The sequence below is a fragment of the Pimephales promelas genome, chromosome 2, assembly GCF_988280905.1.
Source record: "Pimephales promelas chromosome 2, fPimPro1.hap1.1, whole genome shotgun sequence".
Classification (NCBI taxonomy): domain Eukaryota; kingdom Metazoa; phylum Chordata; class Actinopteri; order Cypriniformes; family Leuciscidae; genus Pimephales; species Pimephales promelas.
The window spans coordinates 43,312,165-43,333,545 of record NC_142770.1 but is presented as its reverse complement, the minus strand read 5'-3'; the positions used below and the strand labels follow the sequence as shown (position 1 = coordinate 43,333,545).

General features: G+C 44.5%; 2 protein-coding genes across 2 annotated transcripts in view; one reads left to right on the top strand and one right to left on the bottom strand.

Moving 5' to 3' along the window:
• The window catches only part of LOC120461325 (uncharacterized), a 274,723-nt gene that overhangs the window by 117,242 nt on the left and 136,100 nt on the right, over window positions 1-21,381 (top strand). The gene's annotated exons all lie outside the window — the stretch shown is intronic.
• Window positions 15,952-21,381, bottom strand: part of LOC120466970 (protein NLRC3-like) — a 35,592-nt gene continuing 30,162 nt past the window's right edge. The window contains exon 7 of the mRNA XM_089122531.1: window positions 15,952-16,129. Coding sequence (XP_088978657.1) covers window positions 15,952-16,129 — 178 coding nt within the window. The remainder of the gene's footprint in view (window positions 16,130-21,381) is intronic.

The window sequence follows — 21,381 nt, the reverse complement described above, 5'->3', positions numbered from 1 at the left end:
CAGTAATCGGTGCAGTGTCATTCAAAGGAAAGCGATACATGTCTAAAGCTGTAAAGCAGACAAATGATGTGTACAATTGCAAACGTTGTGGTACAGAACATCAACCTAAGCAATGTCCAGCTTTCGGGAAACACTGTGGGAAGTGTAATGGTAAAAATCATTTTGCAAAACAATGTTTCTCCAAAGGGAAAATGAGACAAAAAGAGAGATCTGTCAAGATGATAGAGGAAACTAACCTCAGCGATACCTTCTTCGTCGGCATGGTTAATTGCCAGGAAACACAGGATTCTGAAAAAACTGAAAAGTTAGCAGAGCATGTACAAAATCAGGAGGGTGCTGACAGATGTGACAAATGGAGAACACCGTTAGAGATTAATGGAACGCTGATTGCTCTCAAGCTTGACACTGGTGCAAAAGCAAATCTAATCAGCATGACAGACATCAAAAGGATGAAAGAAAAACCTAAAGTAAGGAAAAAGTCGATACTTCTCAAAGACTATAATGGACAAATCATTGACTCTCTTGGCATATGTATACTGAAAGTAACGGTGAAAGAGAAAGTGCACCACCTGCTGTTCTCTGTTGTGGCTGAAGGGCTAGAATCTCTGCTAGGTGACAAAGCATGTGAAAACCTGAATCTTGTCAAAAGGGTGTATCACATCAACCAAGACTACTCAGTGGTGAGTGCAAGTGATTCTGTGGATGACATAATGGAAAATTTCACAGACGTCTTCAAAGGGTTTGGTGTTTTACCTTATGTTTACAAGATCCAGTTAAAAGAGAATGCGCATCCTGTAGTGCATTCTGCTCGTCGAGTTCCTGCACCTCTCAAAGATCGTCTGAAAAAAGAGCTAGACAGGATGATCACACTTGGGGTAATCAAAAGAGTCGAGGAGCCAACAGACTGGGTGAATTCGATGGTGTGTGTGAAAAAAAAGAATGGAGAGTTAAGAGTGTGCATGGATCCAAAAGATCTAAATGATAATATAAGGCGTGAACACTTTCAAATACCAAAACGTGAAGAAATAATGAGTGAAATGTCAGGTGCCAAATACTTTACAAAGCTTGATGCTTCACAAGGATTTTGGCAAATACGCCTGGATGACGAGAGTTCAAAGTACTGCACCTTCAATACTCCATTTGGTAGATATTCGTTCCTCAGACTACCTTTTGGAATTGTCTCTGCATCAGAAATATTTCATCGAGCGATGGAGAATATCATCGAAGGGCTTGAAGGAGTCAGAGTATATATTGATGACATCATCATTTGGGGATCGTCACTGCAAGAGCACAATAAAAGACTGACCGACTTGTTGCAGAAAATAAAAGTGAGTGGATTGAAACTCAACAAAAACAAATGTCAGTTTGGAGTGCAAGAACTGGTGTTTCTTGGAGATAAGCTATCAAATCAAGGAATACAGCCGGACAGCGAGAAGATCAAGGCCATAATTGAAATGGAAAGTCCCACTGACAAAAAAGGTGTACAACGAGTAATGGGCATGGTGAATTACATAGGAAAGTTCATTCCGAATCTTTCTGCAAGAACATCACGCATACGCCAACTCTTACAAAAGACATCAGACTTTAAGTGGACAGATGAACATGAGACTGAGTGGCAGCAGTTGAAGGTAGCATTGACATCCGCACCTGTACTGCAATTCTTTGATTCCACAAAGAAAACTAAAGTGTCCACTGACGCATCCAAAAATGGTTTTGGTGCTGTTTTATTGCAAGCGGATGATGAGGTTTGGAAGCCAGTAGCATATGCAAGTAGATCTATGACTGATTCTGAGTGCAGATATGCACAAATTGAAAAAGAGTGTTTGGGATTGGTTTTTGGGATGGAAAGGTTCCATAGCTATGTGTATGGTCTTCCTACTTTTGTGGCAGAAACAGATCATCGTCCATTGATTGCAATAGTGAAGAAGAATCTGACAGAGATGACACCAAGGATTCAAAGGCTGATGATGAAGTTGCAAAGGTATGATTTTGACTTGGTGTACATGCCTGGCAAATACCTGGTGATGGCAGATACACTTTCGAGAGCACCGACAGGAAATTGTGTGAGTACAACAGAAGATGATGTAGAGATACATGTCAACATGGTTCGTGCTGCGTTTCCTGTATCAGATGAAAAGTCAAAGATGATAGCACAAGAAACCAGAAAAGATGCCGAACTGCAAGCTGTTGTTGACAACATGCATAATGGATGGCCAATGGGTGAATCTTCAAAATATCGTGAAGTCAGAGGTGATCTGAGCGTAGTGGATGGAATGCTGTTGAAACAAAACAGAATTGTAATTCCACAAAGTTTAAGGCAAGACATGTTAAGCAGGATTCATGAAGGTCATTTAGGAATGGAAAAGTGTAAAAGGAGAGCAAGAGACACAGTCTTCTGGCCTGGGATGAACAAAGACATTGAGAATCTGGTGAAAAAGTGTGAAACATGTCAGAAATTCAGAAGCAAGCAGATCAAAGAAACAATGATGATACCGGACTTACCAACATCAGCCTGGGAGAAAGTTGGAATGGATCTCTTTCATCTGAAAGGTAATAATTATTTAGTGATAATTGATTATTACTCAAATTACCCTGAACTAGCCTTACTTTCCTACATGTCCACAAGGTGTGTGATAACACATGCAAAATCAATTTTTGCGAGACATGGAATACCACAAACTGTCATGAGTGACAATGGTCCATGCTTTAGTAGCAAAGAGTGGCGAGATTTCTCAGTGCAATATGACTTCAAACATGTTACCTCAAGTCCAGAATATGCCCAGTCAAATGGCAAGGCTGAGAAAGGTGTTCATATTCTCAAGCAACTGCTGAAGAAAGCTGCAGATAGTGAGTCTGATCCATACCTCGCTTTGCTCAACTACAGAACATCTCCATTGGAATGTGGTATGGCTCCAGCTGAAATTCTGATGAACCGAAAACTTCGTACTACATTGCCATGTTGTTCACAGCAAAGAAAACGTGTGAAGTTAAAACAGAAGTTCAACCAGCTGAAAGAAAAGCAGAAGTTCTATTATGACAGAGCTGCAAGGCATTTGCAACCATTGATGATGGATGATGTTGTGAGAATCAGAAATGATGAGAACTGGAGCAAGAAAGCTGTGGTCATGCAAGAAGTAGCTCCGAGATCGTTTCAGGTGAAAACAAATGATGGACAAATTCTCAGAAGAAACAGACGTGATTTGTTGAAGACTGAGAAAGAGTCACAAGTCTTGAATCAGAGCAATCCTGAATCTGAGTCTACTGCATTGTCTGCAAGTGATGTTTGTGACACTAATTCAAACACAGACAGTCAAACATCAAACAGTCACACAGTTACACTTAGAAGATCTGCAAGACAAATTAGAAAACCTGAGAGACTGGATTTGTGAGAAAGTGCTCAAAGTTATGGCAATGAAAAAGTAATTGTGTTGTAGTTTAACAGTATACCATTAGTTTGATAGGTGTGTACAAACCTTAAGTTAAGATGTTGTACTGAATGCAAATTTAGACATATAGGAAAACATTATGTTACTGTTTTATGTTTTCTTTAAAGAAAGGGGGATGTAATGATATCAGTATGTTGTTCCTGAGAACACCACTAGAGGTCACTGTGTGTTAAGTGATGGGTTGAACATGACGAGAGCAAAGAAAAGGAAAAAGAGAGCACATTAGGCGTTTCTCAATGTCAAGGAAGGATCCTCGGAAGCCGGAATTTCGAGGATGCTACGTCATCGACGTCCGTCGAAGGACTGTTCCAATGTCGAGGATCCTCAGAATTTCAACCAAGGACTGAGTCCTTCGTTCGGAAAATATCCATACACAGGAAAGGATGCATATGTGTAGCCTTCGCGCTCTTAAATCACCCACAATCCTATGCGCAGCTTTGCTATCTTGTTCAAAAAATAAAAAATGTCGACCGTTAGCGGAGTCGGAGTGATAACGGCAATATGCTTTCAAATGTAAGCAAGTATAATTTCAGTTTAGCCATTTATTTAATGTTTGTTAAACTATTTAACATATCGGCTCAAATTTGCTGAGGGGATTTAAAGCTGTTCCCTTTTACTGGTGATTAACTTTTTAATTTTTACTTCATAGCCTTTTTTGTTGGTCACATATTTTACAATTGCATGTGTTTTAACAGCTAGATCATGTTGCTAATATGGAGGTAGTTCTGTTAACTCCGGTAATATAATCGTTTTTGAATGAATAAACTCCTTTTTAAATCAATATTTTGTGTCAAATGATTGATTTATTTGGTAGGTAGCCATGTTATAAGTGGGAAAATGTATAGCGAGGCGGTTGTTACAGCGAATAGAGTTCGCGGGGTTGTATTCACTATAACAACCGCCTGGTTATACATTATCCCTTTATTTATTTATTTCTATGAGGACTGACAAGACAAAATAAGGACTGTCAAGTGTATTTAAACAATGCAGTACACCAGCACAAGGATTTTTGCAGCGCCGAAGCGGACCTTTCACTGATGTAATGACGCAATGACGTGCACTTGCTAGCCTGTTCCATTTACATGTTCTCCGAACGCTAAAGAGGACCCTTGCCTAGCCTCTGAAGGAAATGACTTGGAAGGACCCGTCCTGCCAAGGAAGTATCCTTGACATTGAGAAACACCTATTGAAAGAACGAGACATGCTTGTAGTTACTGCACTGCAGATTGTTTAATAAAGTAAGAATTAAACAAAACAATTACGTATTTCTGAGGGAGTGTTTTCATAGAATCAGGAAGTCAACCGCTCGTTCAGGGCAGGGGACAGAGGAGAGCGCGGCTGACAATAAAGCTGAAGTTTATGAAAAATAAGACTTTTAAAAAAAGAAAAACCACGAATACATGTTATATTGCACCCCATAAATACAATTATGCAAAGAAAAAAAGCAGTCAACCCCCCCTTTAAGCCGAACCAGAAAACATAAAAAAGAGTGGTTAGCAGTATTTTATAAGTGTTGTTGAGTAGACAGTAAAACCGGAGTTTTTGCGCCACTGATGGCTTCTGGTTGGGTAACGTGGCTTTAGGGGTTATATCGCCGCCTGCTGGTGTTGAATGCTCTTGACATCGCTCGATAGCGTGTTTTTGCGTTTTCATGTGGATGGAGGTTTTTTTTTTTTTTTTTTTAATGCAGGAGGAAAAACTCTGGTTATAAAAATACCCGTGTCCGTGTGGACAAGGCCTGAGTCCTGTCGTCTCAGGAGCTGATTAATGTAAAGAAATCTCAAATGTGCCGGAGAATCGCTGCTTGCCTCCATTCTCCTTCTGGAAACGTACTTATGAAGCTTTCGTCTGAGCGTTTCGTTTCATCTGGGCTGACTGCTGTTTTGAACCCGATACTTTATTTGAACATTATACTACAAGTACTCTTAGTTTCCCTTTGTGAACTCTCTGGCAAGCTCTCTCTATTAAAGAGATATTATTTCATTGCATTTGCTGTCTGGTCCACTTACCTTCATGACACCTTATCTTTTAAATTATTTTATTTTGTTTTATTAGTGAGCCATTTGGGGAGAGGATACATATTCAAAACTTTCTGAAAATGCAGTATGTGAATTAACTACACAATTACTAGAAATGTGTACCTTATACAATTTGCAATCAAAATTACAAGTGGAAAAAATACAGATTTTTTTTTTCAAGATTTAACTGTGAACCAATTTTGTTGTTTGTGTGTATATATTATTTTTGTCATTGCATTCTTTTGTGGTTCAGTAGCCGCATTTCCATTATCCTTCAAATTGAAATTGCGAAATGAAAATATGCAAAATATATGGAAACATGTCCATTTCGCAAAAACTCCCGTTTATCGCAAAAACGTTTTTACGCTCGCATGAGGAGGTTTTTTAGGCAATTCGAAAAAGGAACATTTTGCAAAACTGCACTGGAAACGGGTTTTGCGCATTTAAAGTCACCTGACTTAGAAGACACGGTGTGTTTTGGGTCTGTGTCCGCAAATAATAATAATTATTATCATTATTATAACATTTATTCAATGCATTCTCATCCTAGGGCGTCATATAGGTGACGCTTTTGACATTGTTATGTTATGTTATGGGTAGGTTTAGGTCTTGGGTAGTGTGTTAGGGTTAAACTACTAGGAGGCGCCCTCTGGCCCATATAGATCTGCGTTTCATATTGATGCTAAAGAGTGCCATGTGCGTCGGATGTGGATGCAATTTCATAATCGTCACCTATATGACGCCTTGGGATGAGACCGGGCTGCATTTATTAGTGTTGAGCATCCGAGTGCGCATTGACTCTCACTCTCTTGTGCAGGAAAAACAAAACGAAACGTTAAGTGCTGTTTATCCTCTTGCAGGATTTTATTAGCAAGCATCACTTGAACATCATGATCAGTTCACATGTTTTTCTCAACTCAGAAGCATGGGACGTAAAGAAGAATGTAACGTCATCACCTTCAAATATAACAATAGAACAATACGGGTAGTCGGGTACCGTAATACAATGTATAAGGGTGCAATACATTTAACAATTAGGCTACATTTGTACATATTTGCTACATATCTACTTGTTTTGCGCAACATTTGTACAGGTCAACTAAAATGTTAGTGTTCTTTGCGTTTTAAAAAAATACAACGACAGTTCATTTTTCGTTTTGCAATTACGGGTTAAATAAGGGAAAACGAATGCAAGTACACTGACCGTTTGGACATGATTAAATTCTTTTCATAAAAAAAATTAGTTCTTTATTAAATTCATAAAAGAAACAATAATTAGCCTTTCGCCAAGCCCCGCCCCCCTTAGTTACTGTTGCTACCTCCGTCAAACAAATGGTCAATCACGACCAGCGCGACAGATTGCCATGACGGCAAAGGGTATTCCCGTGCGTGTCAGTGACCATTTTTGGAGCAATACCTCCGTGATATCATCCAGATCCGGGCAAAATGGGTTACAGTATGCGGTGGAGGGATTTATTCAAAATATAAAAATAAGAAATGAAGGAGACACGACTAGGCTAATGCTTACCGGTCTCAAGAAAAAATCAGAAAAACCCCATGATGCTACCTCAAATGCAACCAGCACAGCCTAGAAGATTTTATAAACTCATTTAGTGGCTAATTGTTTCGAGTTAGAAATGAAGAGCTCTTTTCCAAAACGCGTTAAACGACATTTTTAAAAAAAATGAGTTTGTCGTGTCATTCTGCTGTGGACAGAACCCTTTCACTGCTCTATCAACGTTTCATGCCGAATCGCTATATTTCCTTGTTTAAAATGTACTGCAAGATACAGTTTCTTTCCAAACCACGATAAGCGTAAACACGATAAATCCTCAAATTCAATGAGCGCTCTACACAATCCAGCACGGCGGCGCTCTGAACAGAGGTTTATTATGTTCATTCATTCCTCAAAATGAGTCCTAGTTTTCTAGTCGACTAGTAGTAGATCATTTAAGCCATTTGTATTATCAGTAATCACATATATTGATTTAATTAAATGGGAGAGAAACCATATGAGCGTTTTTAATTGCATATTCCGCATCTCAACGTATGCATAAAGCTTGCCACAAAGAACCGGCAAAAGTAATGATTATGCATGAAACATTTGAATTGTTTATTAATAGGCTAAACTAGTGTTCCCTATCGTAGTCACTTCGAGTTACGTCAGAAGTGACGGAGATTGGGGGTTTCGCATAGAAAGCCAATCCTCTTCGAGTATTAAAACACGAGCCAATGGCATGCAATGCCTTGGGGCTGCGGAATTTTGCATAGCGTACTCCGCCCTACTCCGTGAGTATAAAAGGAGGAAGTGAACGCAACCGCAGTATGTTTTCGCTTCGGAGCCAAGAGAACCTCTTCACTCCTCAAAGCTGAATCAAGACTCTTCGAGACGAGCGTCCTCTTCAGTGTTGGTGTGACGGCGGTACCCAGCGAGATTCTGCATTGCCTGCGATCTGTGCAGTGGTTTGCCGGACTTTGCGCTTCTCCCTGGTAGCCTCAGCGCTGAAAGAGTGAATTTCTCTCCTCTCTGTAAAAGAGCTGCACGCGGCACGTCTTTTTAAAGATGGCTCGCCCGTGCCCTTCTGGATGTGGTAGATTTCTGTCGTCATCTGATGGTCACGAACGCTGCTTTGTTTGCTTGGGCATTCAGCATGCAGCAGCAGCGTTCGTGGATGACTCATGTTCCTTCTGTGGGACCATGACCATCTCCACACTGAGGTCGCGGCTCAATGATCTCACTAGAGTGAGAGCCCCGGTCCCCCCTACTCGATCGGCTTCCTTCACGAGAGGGGGCCCGTCGACCCGGGGACCGGGCGATCTAACGGTGACGGTGTGGGATAAAGCCCCGACAATTCCTCGGGCCACACCTCCCGCCTCAGTGCGTGAGCCAGCGGGCGCTAGTTCGACTCGGTCGGTTGTCTCTTCGGCGGCACCGGCTGCTTCGAGCAGCGCCCCAGATGATGATGCGATGTCTATCACAGCATCACTAGGCGGGCTTGATTCCTCGGGAGAGGAAGATCCGGCTGCGTTGCCTCCTTCGGGAGTCCCAGCGTTGTCCGCGTCAGATCCCGAGATGACGGCCATGCTGTCTCGAGCCGCTGGGAGTATCGGGCTAGAATGGAAACCTCCATCCTGCCCCGACCTCTCACGGATGGATAATTGGTTTTTGGACAAGGCTGCCGCTGCAAAGCCACGGCCGACTACAATACCTTTTTTCCCCGAGCTGCATGCGGAGTTATCGCGCTCTTGGGGGGCTCCTTTGTCCACTCGAGAACGCGATCTCTCCTCCGCCTTTCCCCCCCTCGACGGCGGGGCCGCCCGTGGGTACACTGGGATGCCCCCGGTGGAGCGCTCTGTTGCGATGCAGCTGTGTCCACAGAGCGCCTCCACCCGTGGTCCTCCTAAGCACCCATCCAAAGCCTGTGGGTTCTCGTCTGCTATGGCGGCGCGATCCTACAGAGCGGCGGGACAGGCGGCCTCCGCTCTGCATGCTATGACCACTTTGCAGGTCTTCCAAGCGAAGTTGCTCAGAGACATGCACGAGGGCGGGACTGACACGACGGCATTCAAAGAACTGCGGTCCGCCACTGACCTTGCTCTCCGGGCAACGAAAGTGGCTGCTCGCGCCGTTGGTCAGGTGATGGCCACTAGCGTGGTTCAGGAGCGTCATCTGTGGCTCAACCTGTCGGATACGCGGAGCGCTGAGCGGACTCGTCTGCTCGACGCTCCGCTGTCCCAGGTTGGCCTTTTCGGCGGTGCGGTCGAGGACTTCGCCCATCAGTTCTCCACCGCCCAGAAGCAGACGGAGGCCATCAAACACATCCTGCCCCGACGACCAGCTGCTGCCTCCACCCAGTCGTCGGCACAGGCGCCTCCCCCTGCTCGCCGCCGAGGACGCCCCCCTGCGGCTCCCCTCCCTCCCGCCCGGCCCCAGCAGCAGCCTTCACCCGGGCCCCGGCGTCGAGGAGGCCGCAGGCCGGCGTCACAGCCCCCTCAGGCCGCTCGCCCCGCTAAACGCCAGGCCAAGCGAAGATCCTGACACGGGCCGCTCAGTGACGATCTCGAGTCTTTCACAGGAGGCGGTAGCAGGCCCCCTCCTTCCCCCGGTGGAGGGCCGGGGGAGAATCTTTTGTTCTCAGCTCCCCGCTGCTCACCCACGGGTGGGCAGCACCCTGAACTGGTTAAAGAAAGACTTGACATCCTCACTGAGCTCACAGACTGGAGTGAGTGCCCCCGATGCCCCAGGGTGTCGGCCCACTCACTCCTCTCTGTCTCGGAGGGCGCGGAAGGGTGCGTGTGTCGTCCCCGGGCTACACCAATCCCTTCCCCCTCTCTCGCCAGACCCCCGGCAGAACGGACCCCCGTGGAACGCTCCGCTTTCCCTGGTCCCTTCTGTCGGGGAGCGGGCTTCGACGCATCCGAGCGGGGTAACCCCTGCACGCGTGCCAGTCGACCCGCCACGCTGCCCCTCCGGGGGGACGTCTGTGGTTCACATGACCCCGTTGGCTCACTTCCTGGAAGCCTGGCTAGCGCTTCCCGGGGTATCCCGCTGGGTCATCAGAACGATCAGATTCGGCTACGCGATTCAGTTCGCACGGTCTCCTCCCCGCTTCAGGGGAGTTCGCTCCACGATAGTCGGTGGCAATGCCCCAGTCCTGAGAGCGGAGATTGCGACCCTGCTGGCGAAGGGTGCAATCGAGACGGTCCCTCCAGCCGAGGTGAGGTCCGGGTTTTACAGCCCCTACTTCATTGTCCCCAAGAAGACCGGTGGGTTACGACCGATCCTGGACCTGCGCATTTTGAACCGTTCTCTCCATCGACTACCGTTCAAAATGCTCACGGCCAAACGCATTTTCGAATGTGTTCGGTATCAGGATTGGTTTGCAGCGATCGACCTGAAGGACGCGTACTTCCATGTGTCCATCTTACCTCGACACAGACCGTTTCTTCGGTTTGCCTTCGAGGGCCAGGCATATCAGTACGCCGTTCTCCCATTCGGGTTAGCTCTGTCCCCTCGCGTCTTTACGAAGATCGTCGAGGCAGCCCTTGTTCCCCTTCGCGAACACGGGGTTCGCATCCTGAATTATCTCGACGACTGGCTGATACTAGCACACTCTCGAGCTCAGCTTTGCGAACACAGAGACTTGGTGCTCCGGCACCTAGCCCGTCTGGGCCTTCGGGTCAACCGAGAAAAGAGCAAACTTTGCCCCGTGCAGAGGATCTCTTTTCTCGGCGTGGAGATAGACTCGGTCGCCATGTCCGCGCAGCTCACGATCGAGCGCGCGCACTCACTGCTGACTTGTCTTCGTCAGTTCGAGGGCAAGAGTGCGGTTCCACTGAAACTTTTTCAGAGGCTCCTGGGGCATATGGCATCCGCGGCCGCGGCAACGCCGCTCGGTTTGCTTCATATGAGACCGCTTCAGCTGTGGCTTCGCGATCGAGTCCCGAGGTGGGCATGGCATCGCGGCTCGCTCCGAGTCCCAGTGACTCCGACATGCCGGCGAACCTTCTTCCCGTGGTCGAACCTCAGCTTTTTACGGACGGGCGTCCCTATTCAGCGAGTTTCCAGGCATCTCATCGTCTCCACGGATGCATCTACCACGGGTTGGGGTGCCATGTGCAATGGGCATGCAGCCGCCGGCTCCTGGACGGGGGCCCAGCGCCTCATGCACATCAATTGCCTCGAGCTGCTGGCAGTACGGCTCGCCCTGCACCGCTTCAGAGCGTTGCTCAAGGGCCAGCATGTGCTTGTCCGCTCAGACAACACTACGGCTGTAGCGTACATCAACCACCAGGGGGGTCTACGCTCGCGCCGGTTGTCGCAGCTCGCCCGCCACCTCTTGATATGGAGTCAGAAGCACCTGAGGTCCCTTCGTGCAGTTCACATTCCTGGAGACCGGAACTGGGCAGCCGACGAGCTGTCTCGGGTCCGCCCTATCTCCGGCGAGTGGCGACTCCATCCCCAGTCGGTCCAGCTGATCTGGAAAGAGTTCGGGGAGGCACAGATAGATCTGTTCGCCTCCCGGGACTCAGCCCACTGCGCCCAGTTTTATTCTCTGACCTGGGGCACTCTCGGTTCGGATGCGCTGGCGCACAGCTGGCCACGGGGCCCACGCAAGTATGCGTTTCCCCCAGTGAGCCTCCTTGCACGGGTGTTGTGCAAGATCAAGGAGGACGAGGAGCAGGTCTTGCTGGTAGCCCCCTACTGGCCCACCAAGACGTGGTTCTCCGATCTCATGCTCCTCGCGGCAGCACCTCCTTGGCCTATTCCTCTGAGACAAGACCTACTCTCTCAGAGACGGGGCACTCTGTGGCACCCTCGTCCCGATCTCTGGAGGCTGCACGTGTGGCTCCTGGACGGGACGAGGCAGGTTTGAGTTCGCTGCCACCTGCGGTGGCGGCAACCATCACTTCCGCAAGAGCGTTGTCCACGAGACACCTTTATGCGTTGAAGTGGAACCTCTTCGTCAATTGGTGCTCTTCTCGCGGAGAAGACCCCCGGAGATGTTCGATCAGTGTCGTGCTTTCCTTCCTGCAAGAGGGGTTGGAGCGCAGGCTGTCGCCCTCCACCCTTAAGGTTTACGTCGCGGCCATTGCCGCTTCTCATGAAGCAGTGGAAGGTAAGTCCTTAGGGAAGCACGACCTGGTCATCAGGTTCCTGAGGGGAGCGAGGAGGCTGCATCCGCCTCGTCCTCCCCTCGTACCCTCTTGGGACCTCTCGGTAGTTTTAAGTGCTCTGCAGAGGCATCCCTTTGAGCCTTTGCAATCAGTAGAGTTAAAGTTTCTGTCCATGAAGACAGCACTCCTGGTTGCATTGGCCTCCATCAAGAGGGTGGGGGACCTGCACGCATTCTCCGTTGACGAAGCGTGCCTGGAGTTCGGGCCGGCTTACTCTCACGTGATCCTGAGACCCCGGCCTGGATATGTGCCCAAGGTTCCCACCACTCCCTTCCGGGACCAGGTGGTGAACCTGCAAGCGCTGCCCCCGGAGGAGGCAGACCCAGCCTTGGCACTGCTCTGTCCGGTACGTGCTCTCCGCACCTATGTCGACAGAACGCAGTGTTTCAGGACCTCAGACCAGCTCTTTGTCTGTCATGGAGGGAGCCAGAAGGGAAGGGCTCTCTCAAAGCAACGGCTGTCCCACTGGATAGTGGATGCCATTGCTTTGTCTTACCAGCAGCAAGGCCTTCCGTGCCCCCTTGGTGTGACGGCCCATTCCACTCGGAGTGTAGCCTCCTCTTGGGCTTTAGCGCACGGCGCCTCGCTAACAGACATCTGCAGAGCTGCAGGCTGGGCGACACCCAACACCTTCGCCAGATTCTATAATCTGCGAATTGAGCCGGTATCCTCTCACGTACTCGTTTCGGCCAGTTCTGGATCCGCTCAGGTGTCTTCGCTTGCTCGCCACTCCACTCCCCGGACTGGATAAGTGCGATATTTCCTCAGTTCTTCCATTGAAGTCTTGAGTCCTCCGGCACCGACGATGCGGGCGCCACTGCGTGGCTCTGGATGCTAGCTAGGTGCCTCCATGCGCACGGTTCCCCATGGTAACCGTCTCATGTGTATTATCCACTGTAAGCCTCTCTGAGCATGTGTCTTCCCTTGGCAAGCCATCTGCCACCCCTGGAGTTTAAATCAGTAGCCACCTGCGGTTGGTACTCCAGTGTTCCATATGTGTCCCTAGGTGGCCATATGTGTATTCTTAAGTCCTCCCTTCGGTAGGCAGCTGGTAGCATGTCCCCTTCGGGATATGTTTCCCAGTGTACCTTGGTAATCCTGTGTCAAAGTCGGATCCCCAAAAAAAAAAAAAAAAAAAAAAAAAGAGGTAAGGCTCGGGGGTTCAGTCTTTCGCAGGGCACTGGAAGACAGCTTGAAGATGGCGTGATGGCACAGACCCCCAATCTCCGTCACTTCTGACGTAACTCGAAGTGACTACGATAGGGAACGTCTCGGTTACGTATGTAACCCTCGTTCCCTGAGTAAGGGAACGGAGACGTTACGTCTCCCTGCCACTTCTGCTGTATCGCTGGGTAGAGGCCGAGTTCAGTCTTGGCTCCTCAGCGAAGACATACTGCGGTTGCGTTCACTTCCTCCTTTTATACTCACGGAGTAGGGCGGAGTACGCTATGCAAAATTCCGCAGCCCCAAGGCATTGCATGCCATTGGCTCGTGTTTTAATACTCGAAGAGGATTGGCTTTCTATGCGAAACCCCCAATCTCCGTCACTTCTGACGTAACGTCTCCGTTCCCTTACTCAGGGAACGAGGGTTACATACGTAACCGAGACGTTTTCTGTCAGTGTCAGCAACAAAGATAAAGTTGATGATGCTTACTCGCCATCTTCGCAGTGAACGCGCATAGAGAAACGCATACTTCTAATTAGCCTACATACGCAGAGAGTTGCCAATTTATTTTAGTTTTTAATTGTTTTGTTTAAAAGTAGATATTTAAAGCTTTCTGTAGCTTAGTTCTCAGGCCTGTGTGAGGCAAGCATCGCGTTGTTTCGGTTCATATTATGAGACGCGCTCCGGTTCACCTGCGCGCCTCTGTGTCCTGATTATATTGTCTGATATTTACTTTTAATGTATTAATCCAGTCAATTTGTCGATGAAACATTTATTAAAATGAAGATACAATTTATATGAAACGAAATTTACAAGCTTTCTACAAAACAAAACTTAATAAGTGGTCAAAATCATGTCTGACGCACTCCAAATATTTTCCGATATTGGGCAGCTTTTGAATTTTGATCCTATCTTACTCATCTCATGCGGTTCCCTTTTCGTAGCCTACTCAACATAGATGAAATAATAAAAATAAGTAATGTAATATTATTAAAAACAAATGTGAAATGTTTATTTTGTTTTTTTGTTTTTTTTTTAACTTATATTTAAGCGTCATGCTGCTCCGCTTTGCTCACATGTTATGTAGCCTGTGTGTGTGTGTGCATGTGCTGGAGGGGTGCCCATCCCTTTTTTGAATATCTTATTGATCATTTTTAATAATTCGTTTTTTTCATGCATATGTTGAAATTGGTATTAATAATTTGTTTTTTTCATGCATATGTTGAAATTTGTACTATTTGTTTGAGGTTTATTTCGATTTATAGCGTTTTGGAAAAAAATAAAATTAACTTTTAAATTATCATTAACAATATTGTTGTTTGATTTAATAATTATTGTTCAAAATGTTCAGACTGAACCAATAAAACATTTAAACAGGATAATTTGAATATTCACAAAATGTGTGGGTCTAGGTAAAAAATGTAGTTTTCCTGAAAACTATTGAAATGGATTTATAGCGTTTTGGAAAAGAGCTCTTCAAATATGGTTGCATATTTAGTCATTTTGCCTCCGATGAGTACACATTCGCACTAACAAGCAGGTTTTTCAATACTACAGCAACCATTTGCGTGTCATGTGTTTAAAAAGTAGGCCTAACTAACGTTATGCATAAGAGACGGAAAGAGGCAGAGAACCATACATTATTTAAGGTTCTATTCGTTACGATATTGATATATGAACTGATGTTTTCAAGTAAGCGTCATGCTTTCCCCGTTGCGAGCGTGCACTCCTTTAAACTGTAGTCTACGGTGCTGCACTGCTAACTTAGCTGACTGCTGCTCATTTTCCCCGAGAATATCATAGGTATGTTAACAACAACCCTTTAGAAAATGTAATTCCTTTGTGGATCCTCTTGATCTGCTTTCTCCGTGCTTCTTTGACTTATCTCAGTGTCTCAGTCTCACGCACACTGCACGTGAGTTATTTTACTGGGAATGGGACTGCAGAAGTTTAAATGTTCGACACATTAGCACAATTAACCACACTGTTTAATCTATCTTAGGCACTGCTCGCGTTGTGTTTTTGGCTTTGGAAAGGGAAAAAAACTTCTCCAGACAATCTCTCTGGGTATTTTGTGTCCAATTTACAAATGCCATGGGCGCACCACTTCACCATCTTGCTTGGAGTCAATGTTTGACGGAGCAGCTCACATAGTAACGGTTGCTATGATGTGTGATTGGACAATGGCCGTTTTGAGGGAGGGGCCGGCGAAAGGCTAAAGGCTACAGGAATAGCGTACTGGACTCTAAACCTCAAAGAAATGCCACAATCAAGACCTTGGAGCAGAAATGAGGGAGAAACACCCAGGAACTCCATGTCTTTCCCTGCCATTAGGCTAATGCTTGGATAACACACCATATCTCCTTCCATTAATAATAAAGATGTCTACTGCAGTGGCTGCATAAAGGCTATAAACCTACCAACGTCCGTTGCCATGATTTTTGGAATGACTTATCGCGAGAGGAAAAAAAGACGTTTTAGTAGCATAACATCGGTTAATTTTGCAGGTCATTGTCTTCTCGGGTCTGAATCAGGGCATTATTCATGATCCTCACAATAATTCATGTCAAAACATCTCAAGGACCCGAAAAACACTTCAGACCCCAGAGGGTTAACTAATTTAGTTAAATATTTGATTCTGTCTCACCTCAGTGTCTTCAGTTGACAGTCTGGATCCTGTAGTAAATCATTGAGCTGCTTCACTCCTGATTGTCCAGGATCATTTCCTGTGAGATCCAGCTCTATCAGGTGTGAAGGGTTTGATCTCAGAGCTGAAGCCAGAGCTTCATAACCTTCTTCTGTTACACTGCAGTTAGAGAGTCTAGAACAGGAATGAAAGCATTCAACTGATTAATCAGTTAAGCCCCAAACAATTTAAATCCTTAAACTTTAATTTTATTTTTGTTCTTTGTACAAATGCATTGAAAGTTAGTTTCAAAAACTGACAACTGAATATGGATGCAAACAAAAGGCACGGAAATCTATAATACTGTATGAAAGACATCAACATCACTTTCGAGATTACAATTATCTAGTTAGTTTTAAGTCCATTTAAGCTTTTATCTGACTCCATTTTATCACAAGCTCAAATTTAAGTTAGCTTTCCAATTGGTTATTGGTCAATTAGATAATAGTTTAGTAGTAGTAGTAGTAGTAGTAGTAAAATCTTTATTTATCCCTTTACAGGGCAATTTAAGTAGCTTCAACCTCACAAACATACACATTTTTATAAAACAAAAAACAGCCAAGCATCACAAAACCTTACGAAAAATCATCACAAACCCCGGGCATTTATCATAAATATTCATATAGCTACTCTCTAAAAATCACGGTACCTTTATCTTTGTTTCAAATAAGTATTTGCACTCATAACTACATTTGAAACAAAAGACCTAGAAGCTTTAATGGTCCTCCACTTGAGCACTCTACATAGCTTTCCTGAGGGAAGGTTTTCAAATTCTAAAAACAAAATGTGGGATGTATCCTCTAGGTGTCACGGACTAGAAGAACACAGACAGGTAAGTACAACGGGGGTTTATTGAATGAGTTGGTAAAAGTTCAAAGGCAGGTGAGTTTCAGATCATCAGATATCGCGGATGGAAAGGAGCAGTCTGAATAAAGAGTTGCTTATCTTTGCAGGCACAAGTGTCGAGGAGGAAGGAGCTGGACCGGGGATTGGAGCGAACAGGAGACGGACAGGAACGGAGGCTTCGTAACAGGTAGGTCACTGGAAGTAAATGCTCGGAGGATAGGGAGTCTGTTGCCAGTAGTGTTGACGAGACCAGACAGGGAAGGACTGAATGAGCGACTCTTTTATCGTGCAGGTGATTGGGATGGAAAGTACGAACAGGTGGTGATGGCAGGTGAGGATGATCAGTAGTTCAGGTAATCAGAACGAGTGGGCGAAGTGATGGTGTCTGGTGCTGACGCAGATGGATCCGTGACAGTAGGATAGTTAAAGACTTCCTAAGAACATTTCTCTCACACAAAGCTGACAAACCCAACTGTACTGATCCTCTAATCTTTGACCCTACATTAATAATGTGCTGAAGCTGGGATCTACTTTTAACTTTTAATCGATAAAACCAACAGATCATAGCAAAGGTTAAAACACTTTCAAGGAAAGATCTATAAAACATTATCAATATGGATTTATCAACTTCAGAGGACTTAAATATAACCATTTTTGTGCTTTCGATACAATAAAATTTATCATCAATCAATGTACCCAAATACTTATTTGAACTGACCTTATCAACCTCTTTAAACGCAATAACTACTTTAGATAAAGTTCTGACAGTATCATAAAATTCTATAGTCATATCTTTAGTTCTCTTTCGAGGTAACTCAAACTGCATCGAATGACACTTTGGGGGGAACGCCCCTCAGCGTTGCGCCTCTGAAGTGTAGAGATTCTGGGTCGGACATCATTAACCAGTTTGCATGCAATTACTCAGAGCTTGGTTGGCAGAGACCCTTTTAACACATTCCTACGCATATGTGTTTTAATTCAACTTTGACTTTTACTGCAGTCAGGCGCCCGAGTGTCTGGGGTTACCTGACTAAGTGTGATTTAGGACGAACACGGAAACATCACGGGGCAACATCCCCCGCCCGTAACGACAGTTAATCTGACCGCGATCAGATTAACTCTCTCTCCTCTTTGATCCTTTGACACCTCCAAAAGCGAGGGAACTCTGGATACAAGCCAGACTTCGTTTGTTCTATCGCAATATACGTGCGACCCGCTGACCCACACCTACATGCAACACACACACACATTAACGCGTCCGCACGCTGAACATTCCTGCACGCACACAAACACGGACATCTCTGAAAGCTTGTAAAAGAGTTACCAAAATTATCTAGTATGCCGAAATACATGTAAAAGAACTGTAATTCACTATTTCAGCTTCGAATGGACTCACGCGTGTCAAAGAAGTTTAGATAACTGTAATACAATGCTTTAAACATGTAATTCAATAATGCTGTCAAAATAGTCCAATGTGTTTGATGTCTTTGTAATCCTCATAGCATGATCTGTCTTTTAAACTGTATATCGATATTGTGAAATGTATACCATTATGTATAAGTTTGTTTTCAAAGTTAGCAGAACTTTTCCTTTGTCTTAAGAACCAAGATTAACAACGTGATATGTTAATCAAGTGGGCGCGCGCTCCTTCAGTTGTGTGACGCTCATTGGCCATCCGAGGGTTAGGGGGGTCCCAAAACACCCTTGAAAAACTCTCGCCACAGATTCATCGGGCTCTTAACTCTTATGTCTCCTAATTTCTTAGCTCTCTTACCTGATTGCTCTTGTTCTTACTCTTAAGCTTAGACTCTTGAACTCTTTCCGGAATTCCTTGGACACTCTCGGCGTCTTCTGAAGCTTTTTAAAGTTATCAGTTTTCGTTATTTTTACTTCGTTTACTTTTGCGAATAGCCAGTTAAAGTCGTACGTGTGTCCTCTCCAACAAGAAGACACCATCCAGCGCGAACTCGTTTTGAACTCCCGCGACGCACACCCACGTGGGGAGAACAAAGGAACCTGTCTCCAGCCTCACGGACAACCGCACGCTTCCAGCATACAAAGGTCTGAATAGCAATTTGTTCCATCAAATTTGAAACTCAAGATATAATCCTGTGGTTGTCTCTGAAGGTTTAAAGCTGTGCTAGTAACTGTACTTCTCTTTGTATTCCCATTTTCCCTTGTTTCCTTTTTAGTTTCACTTTCATTTTGTGTACATACATATATCGTGTGGTTTTTGTAGTGTAACTTAGTCGTGTGTTTTTATTAAACTCATTTATACATTCTTTGCCATTGTTTGTATTAATCACATAACAAAGCCTCTTTAATATTAGATCCTAACGCTACAATCTGATTTTGTTGAGTGCACAAAACATTGTCAGAAAATTAAGCTAAACAGATGAAGTGATTGATAGTTTTACAGATCCGCACGCTGGCGCGCTGACTGAGAAAACTGTGTAATCCTTGTTGTTTTAAAGAACAGCCCCGATCTGTGGAAAATATATGCTCCAAATTAATCATAATTCGTTGTGTTTAATTTCGTCATATATACCTGAAGCAGACGTGTGTTGTGACACACCCCTCGTTGGGTGATTTAATTCATGTGAGAAACTCGGTTTAACGAATATTCTATAAGTTGCTGATCCAGATCATTGATTTTGGAATATTCTTCCCCTGAATTCAAATTGAGCTATAAACTTAAGCCGAGATTCTTTACAGTTTTATGGTGGAGAATGCGGGCATATTTTAAGCTTTGTTGTGTGTGAAATTAATGCAGTGACAATTTTTGTATACTTTGCTGTTTGGTTGAGAAACACGACCGCGCGCCGTCGCGTGACTCAAGTGCGCGCCGCCGCAAATTGAGAATCTGCAGTATCTCTCAAATCCGCAATTACATGATTGAATGTGCTTAACGTTTTAGTCGTGGTAATTGTTAAAAATAAATTGCAGTTCAGAATACTGATATTCACTGTTAAGCGTTTAAGGTTAAACTGTAGTTTGTGACGAAAGTAATATTTACCTGTACAGACGTGTACATGTTAAAGATATTCTTTCGACTCGCCTGTTCAAAACGAGATTCTTTTGTCAGGACGAAAGAGGAAAGAGTAAAGCGATGTTCCTTTAATCTTCCTATAGCCAAGGCCTGATTTAAATTCGTTTAGTTAACGAAACACTCCGAGTTTTAACTTTTGATTTAGCTAACCAGATGTTAAAGCAGAACATATCAATCATTAAGTGCTAAATGATTAATGTGTTTGGAGTAAGCCACAGACGTAAATTCCTGTGATAAGTGTACGTGTAAGCGCAGTAAAATAATTTCTGCCTCACGCACCCGTGAAAATAGCACGAGAATAATCCGCCTGGATTGTATTGCATGCATTCAAATTTTGCGCGCCCCAGAAGGGACAATGAAGTGGTTCTGATTGTAATTCTACTCCTCAACGCTAGAGCGCAGCCTAGCGCCTCAGAGTTTCAAATTACCACCAGACCCTTTTCATCGACGTGAGCAAAATAGTGCCATCGCGTGGACATTTGTTGAATAGGTCTTGTTTTCCTGAATTTCCCTTCCCAGTCATTGTTAACTCTCATAATTGAGGCGATCGCAGCGACGCTCGCCTCTCCTCGTTCTGTTTGAGATTTCAGTCTATTTTCAGTTGGACTCATTCTGTGTCAATTTACAACAAGATTGGCATCGAGAGTGATATCCATCCGTTAATTTTCATAATCTCATTCAGATTTGGTTTTGAGAAAACGTAAGAAGATGCACCTGAATTAAATTCTCATTTAATCTCATGGATTGTGTTATGGGCGTTTCCACTTAATTTTCGTTTCCCTCCAAATAAGGTTATTGATTTCTCCCTCGGGTAGATCAATAAGTCTTATTAATAATTTACTTTTCTCCTTTCTGATAAATTGATTGGTTTGTTAATTCGTCTCAAGGAATTGATAACTTTTGTTGATTTGTTTTCAATAGATCAATAACTGTTATTAGTTGTGTGAATTGATAACGCTTATTAATTTCCTTTAATAATTTTTTTGATTAATTAATTTTTTTTTTGAAAAAAAAAATTTAATTAATTTTTACTTTCATTTATTTGATTTCTTTTTTTTGTTTCTTTTCTTCCCTTCAGCCTGTGATACCCTATCACATTGCCTTAGGGATTACGTAACATCTCTGCACACGCTTATTTGAATTTAATTTAAAACCTTTGAATTGCAATTTCAATTAAGTGTGTCTTTTCTACCAGGCTGACCACAGAGAACACGCCCTCTGGTGGCCCAAACCCGCCACTGCGCCTGTGTACTCCTGTGTCTCCTGCCCCACTCTCTGACTCTCTCTCTCCCTCTAGGGTATTCTGATTGTCATACTTCCCTTTTTGTGTTTTCTTCTCTGCCCCTAGGTAGTAAGATTTTGTATTTTATACCTCACAAATACTCAATTTGGTTTAAACAAGGTCAACTTTAATTAATTTTAGAGCCCTTTTTCTGCCACATTTCAGTATTTTACAGGAAACATTCTCTTGTGTGTGGTGATCTGATCTTCA